Consider the following 14,559-nt stretch of genomic DNA (forward strand, 5'->3'; position numbering starts at 1 on the left):
GGCTTCGCAGAAGCTCCGCCCCCTCCGAGTTCCCAAGCGTAGGACCTCCCCCTTTGGAGAAAGGGGCGTGAAGAGAAAGGGGAGAAGGACGGACGCTCCGCGGTGCAACCGTCTCCGCCCCCTTTCGTGCAGCCAATCACAGGCAGGACGACGGGCGCGCGCACGCTCCCTCGAGTTTAACGGTCGCGAGAGGCCGCTCGCCTGACGCTGACATCCACTGTGGGAGCCTCGGCCAGGTGAGTGGTCGCCGGCCTGCGGGGAGCCGTCAGTCGCGGGGGGCAAGGGGACGTGGCTCGGAAGACCTGGACTTAGCAGAACCCTAAGTGTTGCTGATGGGCTCAGGGCGGGGGGACGACGGCCACACGACACAACCCCCACCACAGTCCTCGGGTATGTGGGGGCTTCGCCTGCGGCCGGGTGCCTTTTCTAGACTCAGTGCCCTTGAGTGACACCCGCGCGGCCCAATCGCAGAGCGCCTCATCCCGAGTGGCGGGGGGCTTGTGGGATTTGTCTCCTTTTTTTGATCTTCCCTGGTTGACTTTGGGAATCGCGGTTGTAATTGTGGGAGCAGCGGCTTTTCCTTCCGCCTCCCCGCTGCCCACAGTTCAGGCGACCGCGTTTTGTTCTTGCTCGCCGTCCCACTTTGACCCGAGAGCCACCCCATCAGCAATTGAGGTCTGGCTGTGAAGGCAAGGGGGTCAGGATCTGGCCTCAAAACCTCTGGAACCCTGTCTTCCGTACCCCCCTCGGGCTCCTAGCAAAGCGAAACACCTGGTTAACTTTCCGAGTGTCGGGCCCCAATTTGTACCATCCCATCCCCCATCCTCCCAGCGACCTTCTTTTTGGCGAGGGGTTTTGGGGACCAAGAGCGTCACATTTCGTTACTGGGAAATATAAAAATGGCTCTGTGCTTATAACCGTTGTCCATCGCGTGTTTTTGTTTTAATTTTGCATTTATGTCGGGTCCCCCCCCCCTTTTATTTCCCCTTCCTCTCCCCCCTCCCCCACTGGAGAAGCATCTTTGCGTTTCGAGTGGTTTTCCATCTCCATCTTCTGCATCCGGATTACTTCAGCGGGCGAAATAGTGGATGGGGTCGCAGATCCAAGTCCCTGGAGAGCAGGGTGTTTTCCTGGTAGAAGAGCAGGGTGATTTGAATCCAGATATTTTCGTTGCCGGGTGGAAGGTGCAGCCCCAGACCTTTTCAGGACCCCATTTGTGGCTGGTGATGGGCTGAGCCACGGGGGAGAAATCCATTTAGGTAGGTCCAGTTACCCTTGGCTTTCAGAAAACCTACCTCCCGCCAAGGAAGTGGTTCCTTGATGAGCTGATGTTTTTTAAGGTTGTGCTTTGTAAAACCAGGCCCCAGAAGTGGGAACCTAGTGGAATCTTGTAAGCAGCATAAATGGTTTTTTCTTTTTTTCTTTTTTTTTTCCTTGCTCTTTCACTTTTTCAAAAAGACATGAATTCCCTAAGTAGGAAGCGTGGTGTTTGATTTGTGGTGGCCAACTTGCCTCTGTACACCTGGCGTCAGTTAACCTGCATCAGTTAGTTATTTTTAGTTGACCCGGCAAATAGTCTTTAAAGAAGTAATAAAGGCTATGTAGCGCAAAATGCATTCCAGCCAATGGACAAACAACTGTTGGTAACCATTTAATTGGCTGTTTTTAATATCAAATTAAATACTAAGTAGTTCCAGTTTATCCACCGTGTAAATCAGCAAGCATGGATACTGGGTAGAGCTTCTTAAATGAACAAGGCATGTACGTGTTCCAGTTGTTACGCAGTAGAGTCGTGTCTAGAACCTTGATAGTTAAACACATGGAATTCTGAAATAATACCTGGAAAAGATGAAGCTACTTTTGCAAATCACCCTTATTGTAGATTTCTTGAGATCCAATTCATGTATCGTAAGATGCGTCCCTTTAAAGCGTACAATTCATTGGTTTTTAGTATATTCACAGATGGGTTGTGTAACCATCACCACCATTTAATTCTGGAATTTCTCATCACCCTAAAAAGACACTCCATACCCATTTTTTTCTTTTATGTTTATTTATTTCCGAGACAGAGAGAGACGGAGCATGCGTGGGGGAGGGGCAGAGAGAGAGGGAGACACAGAATCCGAAGCAGGATCCAGGCTCTGAGCGGTCAGCACAGAGCCCGACGCGGGGCTCAAACTCACAAACCGTGAGATCATGACCCAAGCCGAAGTCAGTCGCTCAACCAACTGAGCCACCCGGGCGCCCCTCCATACCCATTTTTGGTCACTTCATGCCCCAGCTCTGGCAACCATAAATCTACTTTCTGTCTCAAAAGATTTGCCTATTCTAGATTCCTCACATAAATGAAATCATACATTATGTGATCTTTTACTGAGCTTCCTTTACTTGATTATGATATTTCGGCGTTTGTCCACATTGTAGTATTGTATCAGTATTTCATTTCTTCTTACGGCTGAGAAATATTCCATTATATGTATATACAACATGAGTTTATTCATCAGTTGATGGACACCTTAGTTGTTTCTGCATTTTAACTATTGTAAATGATGTTGCTATTCTTAATGCCAATTTATATAAAAGGATCAAGGTTTCCAAAGTAATGAAAAAGCAGTTGCTAGATTTAGTGGCTTTTTATAGTATTTTTTCCTCCATTCATTTTCAGACTCTCTTGGGAGCTTAGGATATTTCCCAGTTCTGAATGTTAGCCACTGAAAATGCCTGTAGACGATGAAGCATCTGAAGATGACTCGGATTCAGTTTCTTCAAACATTGAAAGAACCTACATTTTCAAATAAGAGAGTGTAACGATTTCTATACACTATGGAAGATTTTGATTTGGTGAAATCCTTACGGAAAACTTCATCTTCTGTAGAATCTGATATAAAAAATTCTCCCCATTCTTTTGGACTGAACTTAAATATTAATAGGTAAGAATGGGATAGATAGATTTTTTTTTTTTTTTTATGTAACAACAAATCAAAACAAGTTTATATGCCCAGTTGACCCAAATAGCATCACAGTTATTGGTTCGCATTTAAATAACAACAGCCCCTGAGCAGGAACTGTTCAGGGATAGTTGTCTTAAGTCCAGAATAGTTTCATTCTTTTCCTGTTTTTTGTTCCTCCCAGAGATAATACACTTTTGCATGGGGAACATTGTGGAAAAGAACTTATTTTCCTAGTTACGGTTCTCTGTACACTTTTAAAACTTCCTCATAGATTACGAACATGCCTTTAGAATTTAATTGACTAAATACTGTTTCTACATACAAATAACGTTTAATATTTCAGAACTACCTCACCAACCTGGGAAGTAACAATTAAAGTTGAATACTAGGAAGTAAGCAGAAAAACAGACCCTGAGTAGACAAAAATAGATGCTATCCAACAATGCATTTTATGCATTTTCTTTTTAAGCTATCCCGTGTTTGTGCCTTTTTTTTTTTTTAAGTTTATTTATTTTTGAGACAGAGAGAGAGAGAACGAGGGGCAGAGAGAGAGGGAGGGGGGAGACAGAGAATTCCAAGCAGGCTCCAGACTGTCAGCACAGAGCCTGATGCAGGGCTTGAACCCATGAACCGTGAGATCATGACCTGAGCCAAAATCAGGTTTTGGGACGTTTAACCGACTGAGCCACCCATGCACCCCTTTGGTTTGTTTGTAATCAGAACCCGTTTGCTTTCATTTTGTACATAATCTGACAAACTTGGGTTATTTGATTTCTAAATTTCTAGTAGCTTAAAAACAGCAAAGGGGTAGAGTCCATTAGAGAGGAGACCACCTATATACCAAGCAGGTACAAGGGAGCAAAAACTTACCAGTCTGGGCCCTACTGTTAAAGGGTCAGATATTTTCGAACACAGTAGATCTTGATGAAATTAATAAATTCATTAATTCCTTAAAAAGTTTGTTCATTCTCTGCCCTTCTCAGGAGGAATATAAGGCAGCTTACAAGAATATATAAAATGAAGAAGCAAGGTGAAAGGGTGGGAAAGTGTGTGGCAAATGGTCCAAGAGAGATGTCTGTCTTTGTAATCTATACCATGTACTGAAAGTTTGTTTCCTATATCACCTAGTGGTCCCTATGAAGAACTCCCTTTAAAATTTTTTTTATGTTTATTATTTTGAGAGAGAGAGAGAGAGAGAGAGAGAGAGAGATCGATCCCAAGCAGGCTCCCCACTGTCAGTGCAGAGCCCAATGTGGGGCTCGAACTTATGAACTCTGAGATCTTGGCCTGGGCCAAAACCAAGAGTCAGACACTTAACCAACTAAGTCACCCAGGTGCCCCTGAAGAAATCCCTTTTAGAACACAATTTTCCTAGGGGAACCTAAATATGTCCTTTTTTTTTTTTTTTTTTTAAGATTTAATTAAAAAAACTTTTTTAATCTCTACCCCCAACATGGGGCTTGAAGTCACCAACCCGAGATCAAGAGTTGTGTGCTCCACCAACTGAGCCAGCCAGGTTACCCCTAAATATGCCCTTGTAATGAAAATTATGTAACTGAACTTGTCTCCCTTTTCATTGTGACTGGTGGTTAAATCAGCCAAATTTAGACTTGATAATTACACAACTGTGTAAATCTGTTACGGACAACATGTATGTTCTCCTTTCCCTTGGGTTTTTATTAATCTTTCTCTGATCCTACTTGTCACTATTTTTCTGTTATTTTAATTAGTATTGTTTTTTTTTTTTAATGAACTCTTTGTGAAACAATATAGGTTATCAATCAATAAATGAAAAATGATCTCTTAGACTGGAATTTAAACAGATTTTATTTTCCTTAATTATGCTTTGTGTTTTTATAAAACAAACCTGAAATAACTTCCTCTCAAGTTTGGGAAAGCAGTCCTCCTGGAAAGAATGAGTGCTATTTTACACAATGAACAGGCTAAATAAGTCCTGAATATTTGCTGCTAATTTACTTGGCACAACTTTTATTCAAAGACAGTGCAAAAAAGATAAGCATCAGTTTAGCACACCAAATTAGGGGGATGCGATTAACAACACTTGACTGCAGTTCTGGGCAGTGGAAAAAGAATCTCTGCTACAATAAAAAAGGCTCTTCTTACAGTAGAGTGCAATAATCCTCTGGAATAATGTAGATTGGAGAAGCTAGACCTTTTTCTTATCGTATGGCAGAAACTTACTTTCTGTTGGTACTTTGGAGTGTTCTCGCGCTTTTGGAGAAAGTCTTTCTGTTGGGTTCTTAAATAAGTGTTGTCTTTTTACTGCTATTTTCCTTTTGTGGACAAACGTGATCAGATTTTCAACAAACGAGGTGCCATTAAGAAGGATTAAATGTCAGTGGTTTTGTACTGCTCTGCTAAACTTGAACTGCTGAATTATTCAACACTTGGTAGAATGAAGAAAACCATTTGAATTATTTATGTTTCAACAGAAGTAGTCCCCACCTTAGTACAAATGGGGTATCCTCTTTCTCAGGGAAGACCAGACCATCTGTAATTCAAGGTACAGTTGAAGTCCTAACCTCTTTAATGCAAGAGCTACAAAACAGTGGAAGGACTGATTCGGAACTTTGGAAAAACTGTGAGGTATCTAGTTTTGTTTTATTTGTGGAATCTTAAAAAATATAATTGTACATGTGCCTCTACTAAACTCTAAATTATTAGAGATTTATCTTCTAAAGAGCATGATACTTATTGCTAAAGTGGTCAAAAGTAGTAATTGGGGAACAGCACTGAACGCATACGAAAAAGATGATCAAAAGCATGTTTTGACAAATATCAGTCATTAGACACATTAATTTATATTTTAAGTGTCAACTAAAATATTAGCTTTGTTCAGAGAAGGGAGAAGTCCAAATTTACTGATACTATTACTAATTCTAATGTTGTAAGTAACACATACAGAAGTGTTACCATTTTGAAAAACCTAAATCCTCTTTGAACTATTTATAAATTAAGGCTTTTGCTTAGTAATGTTTTATCCCATTTAGTTGTGATACATTGAGTTATATTGATTTTTCAGGTCAGTGGTTCTTTCTTTGGTCTACAGGTTAAATTGTGATATAAAAACTTAGCAGATAAAAGAATATATAATATGTAAATTTTGATTCACAGAATAATGCCCAAATTAGATTTTTCCAAAGCTAGATTTGGTAATGCTTTATAGAAATGTATAAAACATTATTATTATTAAATTGTTTATTTAGGGGACAGTAGGTTTTATTTTAAATGTTTATCATACTTTTAAAACCATTGTTTGTGTAATTGTCAAAATGTAAAGTGGAACGGATGAATACCTGGTTTAAGAATTCAGTAGCAGCCACCCCTAATTGTAATTATTTGTATTCATTATCCATAATCACTGAAGTTATAAGACGACTGAGTATTGGGGCACCTGGGTGGCTAAGTCGGTTAAGGTCCAACGTCGGTCTCAGTAGAGAGTCCGCTTCGGATCCTCTGCCTCCCTTTCTCTCTTTCAAAAATAAATAAACATTAAAAAAAAAAAAAGAAAGAAAGAATGACTGAGTATTAATGCAAACTTTAAGAAAACTGAGTTTTAAGTGTTTACAGTTTTTATGTTTTTTCCATGTAATAATCAGTCTGTGATAATGCAAGAGACCGGTAAAATGATGCAATTAAAAGTGAAATCCTTTGTGAAATATTTCCCCTAATATACTTACTCATTAGCTTATGAACCTGAATTAGTATGCTTTTAAAAAAATAAGGCATTGCTTTTCTGGCAAATTCATGTTTAGCTAGAAATTGTTGCTTTTAATACTTCGAAATCAGCATCTTTGAATCAGTATTTGTTTGTGAATCTAAGATACAGGTTTTTATAAGCCAGCATATCGACTAGCCACTAACACCTTAACATTTGAGCCTGTTTCTTTACACCCTTTCTTCTTCACCTGTGATATAATATTATTATTTTTATTATGTTTAATAATAACTAATTTTTGTAATGTAGACATGTAATTGATTATCCAGTGAATAGTTTCTTAAGATAGTTCTTTGACAGAATATGAAATCTCCTGGTCATTTCAGTAAAATTTCTCCAATTTATTAGTGTGTTTTGTGGCAAACAAAACCAAAATATGATGTTTTAGTGTAGTATTGTAGGAAGAATGGGAGGGGTAAGGATCGTGCAAGCCTTATTCCTGACTATTTCCCCTGAATTTCATGTTTTCACCTTCTTCTGGAATTGTAACATTTGTCTGATTTCTACCACTTGTAGTGTTATTAAAATATAAACCCTCCACAGAGCTCAGAGCTCTGGAGATCTGATTTCTTTAGAATTTCTTTCTAAAACCTCTTTCCTGGAATTCTTTTTTTTTTTTTTTTTTAATGTTTGTTATTTTATTTTTGAGAGAGTTGGGGAGGGGCAGAGAGAGAGAGAGACAGAGGATTTGAAGCAGGCTCCGCGCTAATGGCAGAAAGCACCATGCAGGACTCGAAGTCACAAACCTTGAGATCGTGACCTGAGCCGGAGGCGGATACTTAACCGACTGAGCCACCCAGGGGCCCCCATCTTTCCTGGAATTCTTAAGTTTATCACTGCTTAAACTTGAGAAGGTTATGTATTTTGATTCATGGGAAATAATTTTTTAACACATTTACATAGAAATACTTCAATATATTCTTAAAGACTTGCTATTGCTAATATTTCTGTGATGGTAAATTTTTAAAACACATTATTAGCTAATTTGTCTTAATTCATTATTTTAGCATTTTAACTATTTAGTGCTACTGATTACATATTTAAGAGTAATGGTTGTACAATGATTGTTGTTATTATGTGTACTGTTTATTGTGTGTCGATTTGCCAAGCAATATACTAGACACTTTTTTTGTCAGTGGCACTCAACCTTATTAGACCCAAAGCCCTCAATTTGTAATATTACAATTAAATTACTAATTTACAAATAAATTTTACAATTTCAAAAATAACATCAACTTATATTGTCCTGAAATGAAGTTCGCAGATATATCCTGCCTGTACCCACTTTAAAAACAATCATCCTCTTAACTGTGATATAAAGGAGGAATGACAGTTACTTATAGCATGATAACAGGTATTTCAGTATACACGTGCTCAGGCACATCCACATTACAAGACCTAGTGAAGCATAGCCTGGTGTTTATACGTAGACTCATTGCGAAGACAGTGGCTACAGACATGGACCGATACAGCTCTTCTGTATTGACAATCCAGAACTGCATTTGGTGACATGATTTTCTGAAACGGTGACCAATTTCTGATCAAGTTCTGAAGCAAACATAACATCTTTGTAGTTGGATTCCTGGACAATTTGGTGATTTGAAAGCTGTGCAAAATATATGTTATTTTTATAATATAAAGTGGACACAGGACAGTTTTTCGTTGTCGGGGACCATCCTGTGATTTGCATCCTTGGACTGCCCACAAAGTGCTGGTAGTGCTCTCCCTAGCTTTGTGACATCCATGACCTCACAGATTTTCAAAATCTATTTCCCCCCCTTGAGATCACTGTTTTCACATCCATCATATTGGAATTTAAAATTTATCCTCCCAGCCACCTGGGAGGTGTTCCTCTTCCGATTTTATACTGCCCCCCCCCCCCCCAATTTATAAGTTAGTAAAGAGCATAAATGAGATATACTTGTTGAGGACCATACAGGTTGTTAGTGGAGAGCAGGGAGTCAGGCCTAGGATGTCAAAGCCAATGGAATATTTACTAGGCATACGATAGAAACCCCATTCAGGCTAATAGCATCAAAAACTATACAGGGGAAAGCTTTAATTAGATGCCTAAGTCCTACAACAGTATGTACAATGCAGATCATATAAATATTGTTGGTTAGAAATGAATAATAGTTATTAATAATTATGTGAAAAATGTTATTTGCTGCGTTTATAATGTTCTTAAATATGCTTATTGAAAATTGAAATATTATTTATAAAATCTGACTAGGGAGAACAAAATCTTCTCTACCAATTTATATCCAGAGCAAGCTCTATTCATTTGTATCCTAAATAAGAAAATGATAATAAGGATGTGGTTAACGTTGCGTGTCACATAAATATAAGGCCATTTTTTTGGTTATTTTTTTGTTGTTGTTATATAATTCCGTCATTATTGTAATTTAGTTTTTTGTGACTAGTAACTTTGTCAGATTAAAATAACCCCTAAAGTAGTGCTTAAGTTAGTATAACTTAGTAAGAAAACTGTTCCCTGATTTATTTTTTGTTTTGATTAAGGTACTTCATATTATAGGTAAGTTGAGAAGATAAGGAACTGAATTTGATGTAGCCTACCTTATCCTTATCAAGTTAGTTGATTTAGAATTAATACTTTCTATTAGCACTATTCTATTTTCTTGATTTTTATTTTTATTTTTATTATTTTTATTTTTTGAGAGAGAAAAAGAGAGCATCCACCCAGTGTGGAGCCCAAAATGGGGCTCAGCGTGGGGCTCGATCTCACGACCGTGAGAGCATGGACCTGAGCAGAAATCAAGAGCTGGATGCTTAACTGACTGAGCCACTCAGGCGACCAGCACTGTTTTATTTATTTGTTTTTAAAAATGTTTATTTTTGATAGAGACAGAGCAGGAGCAGGGGAGGGGCAGAGAGAGAGGGAGACACAGAATCCGAAGCAGGTTCCAGGCTCTGAGCTGTCAGCATGGAGCCCGATTCAGGGCTTGAATTCTCGGACCGTGAGATCATGACCTGAGTTGAAGTTGGACGTTTAACCGACTGAGCCTGCCAGGCGCCCCAGCACTGTTTTATTTCAATCCTGGGGTTTTTTGCTTCCTTTGTTTTAATACAGTTATATAGTCTTCAACTTAATTCTGCTCTATTATAATTATAGAAACGGTTTTCAGTATTAATCTGAAGGACCTCTGAATTGTGTAGTCTGTAATACCAAGAAAAAAAATTCATCTTGAACTTGACCTTTTTTTTTTTTTTTTTTTTGAGTAAACCACAGCCACTGTAAGGCTCAAACCCTTGTCCCTGAGCTCAAGAGTTGCATGCTTTACCGCCTGAGCCAGCCAGGTGCCCCTGAAATTCACATTTTTATACCCTCATTTAGACACTCTTTCCTTGGTATTGTGTCCTAGGTGCCGGAGGCAAACAGGTTAACAAAGTGAATAAACGAGATGCCCTCTTAATTGTGGTAAATGCTCTGAAGGCAAAAACAGGATGACATTGAGAAAGAGAGCAGCTGCAGGATGGTTTGGGAAAACTGTCTTTGAGAAGCTGAAATTGCAAGGGGCGGTGGGGAGAAGAAGGAAGCCATAAGAGCTGGAGAGAGAGCTCTCCAGGTAGCGGGTACAGTGAAGACAAAGCTTTCAAGGTGGAAGACCTTTTTGGCATGTTCAGGGAAAAGGTAGAGGCCAGTGTGGCCGGTGTGCTTTGAGCACGGAATAGATAGGGATGAGATGAAGTTGGGAGGTGTGCATGGGCCGGGTCACTCCGGGGCCTGTGAGGAGTACAGGAGCGTCAAGATGGTGAATGGTTTTAAACAGGGAGGCTCTTTTCACGGTAGCTACTTACTGATATTGCGTATTATTGTGTAGAGTCTCTTACTGTAAACCAGCCTTGAGACTGAATTTAGCTTCTGGAGATCTCCCCGAACCCTTTTCTGGCTTGTTTTGTAGTCTGATTATAAGAACACTTACTGTACTCTTGAGTCAGCATGGATCAGAACCTCAGAATGAAGGGAGTCCTAGGCCAGTTCCACAGGTTTTCAGACTGATTTTTTAAATTCCTTTTTCAGCTGTGGCGCTGTAAAACACTTCAGCACCTGACTTGAAAAAGTTTTGTGTTTTTTTTCCACTTAAATCCCATGTAAATTAGGGGTTAAATTTCCATAATATCAAACTATCTCTTGTTTTAAGACGTGGGATTCTTTTTCCTAGGTACAAGTCATTGTTTAAGAAAATCACTAACTGTTACAAAGAAAGGAAGAGAACTTAAGACAAATACGACGTGTGACTGCCAGTTGTTGATGAATCAGAAACGATAGCAGATGACATGCCATTTGAAAAATAAGATTTACCCAGACCTTCAAATTTACCCAAACTACAGATTACATATGAAAGGGGTGACCAAGCCTGTGTCTGTATTTTTACATTAAATACAGTTTTATAACTACTTAATTCAGCTTATAAATTTAAATTAAAATACATTTTAAAAAGGTCCTTTCCCACTGGAGGAATTTTTCTGTGAAATATTACGTTGAAAATTATTTTTAACTAAAATATTTTATAACTTAATAGACCAGGTGGTTACAACTATTCAGTTTGGTGGAAAAACAATGCCAAGAGCAAATAGCCGCTCAGCAGGAGCAGTTCCACAACCAAATTCAAGTAAGTTGTTATTTGTATTGATTCTTTTTTATACTGTAAGATTTGCAAGAAGAACCCGTTAATACTTTATGTCAGTTTTGTTGATGAACTAGAAACATACCGTCTTTAGAGTAATAGCTCGTATTTTTAAGCAATATTTTCATAGTATTTATAAAAAATGCAATGTTTAGTATACTTACCAAATCTGTAACTTTGTTTTCAGCGTATACAGGAGGAGATAAAAAATTTAGTCAAGTTACAGACCAGTAATGCTTCCTGGGCTTCCTATGATACTTCTTTAAGTAAACAGTTATCTTCAGGAAGTCAAATGGGTTTTTTTTCTGAAAACAGTGAGAGAAATGAACCTATTATCAGTTATCCTAAGTCTGAAGAACCCGAAATGCAGCAAGAAACATCCACATCACAACCAGACTGCAATGTGGACAGTAGCTCAGTGAGCAGTGGGTATGGTACCTTTTGTGTCTCCGAATTAAATGCCTACAAATCTAAGGACCCTCGGGAGTTCATGGAGCACACAGAGGTTTCTGAGGGACAGTTTGGAGCATCTTTGGGGCAGATGGAGTCACTTGCAGAGGGTGTAAAAAACAAGAATTTTCGTATACATACCACTGAAGAGTTTTGTGCATCTTTAAAAGAAGATATTTCCATTTTTCCTGGTGAATTTGAACACAATTTTCTTGGTGAAAATAAGGTTTCAGAAGTATACAGTGGCAAAACGAATAGGTAAGTAGAATTTCTCCAACATTTGAAGGGAGGTTTACTTGTTTATTACATTTAGAATCTAGTAAATCAAGCTCCTTTTAGAGTCTAAATGTATACATGTGCATGTAATTTGCAACCAAAAATTATACACAAGCATACTCAATTTTACGCTTTTTATATAGAAGAGGAAATTTTCTAAGTTTGATGATAAGTGTGGCTGAATGTTTGTAAAGCAAACAATCATTTAAAATTTGTCATTTACCCTAAATGTTGAGTTTTATATCTCTAAAATTTGTTCTCTAAAATAAGTGTTTAGCTATAGCAGCACAGATCTTGTATACCTGTAAGTACAGTCACTAGTCCTTGTAAACAAATAAGCTTTTGCTGTAGAGCTACATTGAGTATGTGAACAGGCCACTGTGGTGGTTTTGTTCTATTCCATGGCTACAGGTTAAATCCTTTATTAATCACCATTAGTCTTTGTGTTCACTTTGCCTTTGGTAATAAGAAATTGTACAAAGAAATGTAGTAGGTGAATGGATAAAAATCCATTCTTTCTCTGCAGTTAGAAAAAGAACTCAAAGCATTTCCCACGGACACAATATTTATTAGTGTTTAGTTTTATGTGCAAAGGACAGCATCTAAAGAGAATAATTTTGTTTTCTCTTTCTGAATAGTAAGTCTGTAACATCATGGGCACAAAAGCTGAAGCAGAACCAACCAAAGAGAGCACTTACAGAGGAGGGGTGTGCAAAATCTATGCAAGGAAATGAGCAAGCCAAGAAATCACCAGTTGAGAAAGTAGGTGATGAGTCACTTTATTGCTAATTATGGTGGAGTTTACTACGTGCTCGTCAACATAAGTTTTTTGCCCTTTCTTTTGTATTGTTAATTTGTTCCATTGACCTGTCTTTCTCTGGGTGTCCCAGAGGATTGGAAACAATGATTTGCTCTGGGTATTGGTTTTTTAGTAGTCTGGAAATCAAAAATAATGAGGAATAAAGTACAATAGAAAATGAAAACCGTTTTGTAAAGGTCCTAATTCTCTTTGTGCGGCAACTGTTTACATTTAGCCAGAGAATAATCCATTTAACTTTTTTTTTAAACTCTCAAATAGGGGCGCCTGGGTGGCTCAGTCCTTTGAGCGTCTGACTTGGCTCAGGTCATGATCTCATGGTTCATGAGTTCGAGCCCCACGTTGGGCTCTGTGCTGACAGCTCAGAGCCTGGAGCCTGCTTCGGATTCTGTGTCTCCCTCTCCCTCTGCCCCAACCCCTACTTGTGCTCTGTCTGTCTGTCTCTCTCTCAAAAATAAATAAGCATTAAAAATTTTAAAAACTCTCACATAATTTATATTACTATTAAGTTGTAAGAAGTAGTACTGAATTTATAATCCAAATTGTAAGAGGTTAAATGTTTCAATTCTGTGTGGCCCTTTTACTAATCTAGCAGCTGCTTTCGTTAAAGAGGTGTAGATATTGAGTAGGTTTTAAACATCTTTGAAGTCCTTTTGGCTTAAATCGTCATAGAGCAATGTTGTTTATTCTATGATACTGAATTGAAATTGCAAAATCACGTCTCTCTGCAAACTTGATACCTTTAGAAATTGGCCACTGTTTTTAATGTTTATCTTTTTAGAGAGAGAGAGAGTACGTGCACTGGCAGGGGAGGGGCAGAGAGAGAGAATCCCAAGCATTTTCTGTGCTGAGTGTAGAGCTAGACGCAGAACTTGAACTCATGAACTGTGAGATCATGACCTGAGCCAAAATTAAAAGTCAGATGCTTAATGGACTGAGCCACCCAGGCGCCCCTGGTCTTGATTGCTGTAAACATGGTCTTTCTATCATCCTGTGAAAAAGATTAAATAGAAGTCCTAAGAAGACAGTCCTTCAACCTTTATAAAGCACTATTCTCTTTTCTTGCCATAAGTTTTCTTCAGCCTGTGATATTTAGGCTTCTCAAGATCACCGTTCCAGAACCTATTCAGATTTGTGTTCAGGAGGGAAGTGAGGGTGATAAGGCTCCAGGGACCACTGGCCTCACCTGCAGGCGCCCTGTAGTACTGTATCTGTGGGTCTGTTCTTTTGAACTCGCGTGCCATTGGGATGGTACATCTTTGGTGTGAGCGCATAAGAGTATTTAGAGTCGGGGTGAAAGTTGCTTTTTCCATTGGAATAGGTTGGCAGAGAAAATGTTTTCATATATGCTAGTTTCTCTTCTGTTTTTACATTAAGTAAAACTCAGTCTTGGGGAGGCTAGCAAAAACCAAAAAAACGAACAGACAGACTAGTCTTTTGGAGACTTTCTCACCGCTGATAAACTTTGGGTCTTTGGTATATACCTCGGTGGGTACAGTAGTTTTCTTTTCTTTCTTTTTTTTTTTTTTTTTAACGTATTTATTTATTTTTGAGACAGAGAGAGACAGAGCATGAGCAGGGGAGGGGCAGAGACACAGAATCTGAAGTAGGCTCCAGGCTCTGAGCTGTCAACACAGAGCCCAATGCGGGGCTCGAACTCACGGAGTGTGAGATCAT

The 14,559-nt window shown here is 38.8% G+C and overlaps 1 protein-coding gene across 9 annotated transcripts in view; it reads left to right on the plus strand.

Moving 5' to 3' along the window:
• The first annotated feature begins 135 nt into the window (after window positions 1-135).
• Window positions 136-14,559, plus strand: part of MPHOSPH9 (M-phase phosphoprotein 9) — a 58,494-nt gene continuing 44,070 nt past the window's right edge. For 6 of the 9 annotated variants that reach the window (XM_015536421.2, XM_042961411.1, XM_042961412.1 and 3 more), the window contains exons 1-6: window positions 136-236; window positions 2,666-2,930; window positions 5,405-5,558; window positions 11,235-11,324; window positions 11,527-12,047; window positions 12,704-12,827. In XM_015536421.2, the coding sequence (XP_015391907.2) occupies window positions 2,824-2,930; window positions 5,405-5,558; window positions 11,235-11,324; window positions 11,527-12,047; window positions 12,704-12,827 (996 nt within the window). In that variant the 5' untranslated portion in view covers window positions 136-236; window positions 2,666-2,823. Of the gene's footprint in view, window positions 237-292; window positions 391-2,665; window positions 2,931-5,404; window positions 5,559-11,234; window positions 11,325-11,526; window positions 12,048-12,703; window positions 12,828-14,559 lie in introns of those variants that run through there. The other 3 variants (XM_042961409.1, XM_042961413.1, XM_042961415.1) reach the window with 3 other exon arrangements.

The sequence above is a fragment of the Panthera tigris genome, chromosome D3 (genome assembly GCF_018350195.1).
Source record: "Panthera tigris isolate Pti1 chromosome D3, P.tigris_Pti1_mat1.1, whole genome shotgun sequence".
NCBI lineage: Eukaryota > Metazoa > Chordata > Mammalia > Carnivora > Felidae > Panthera > Panthera tigris.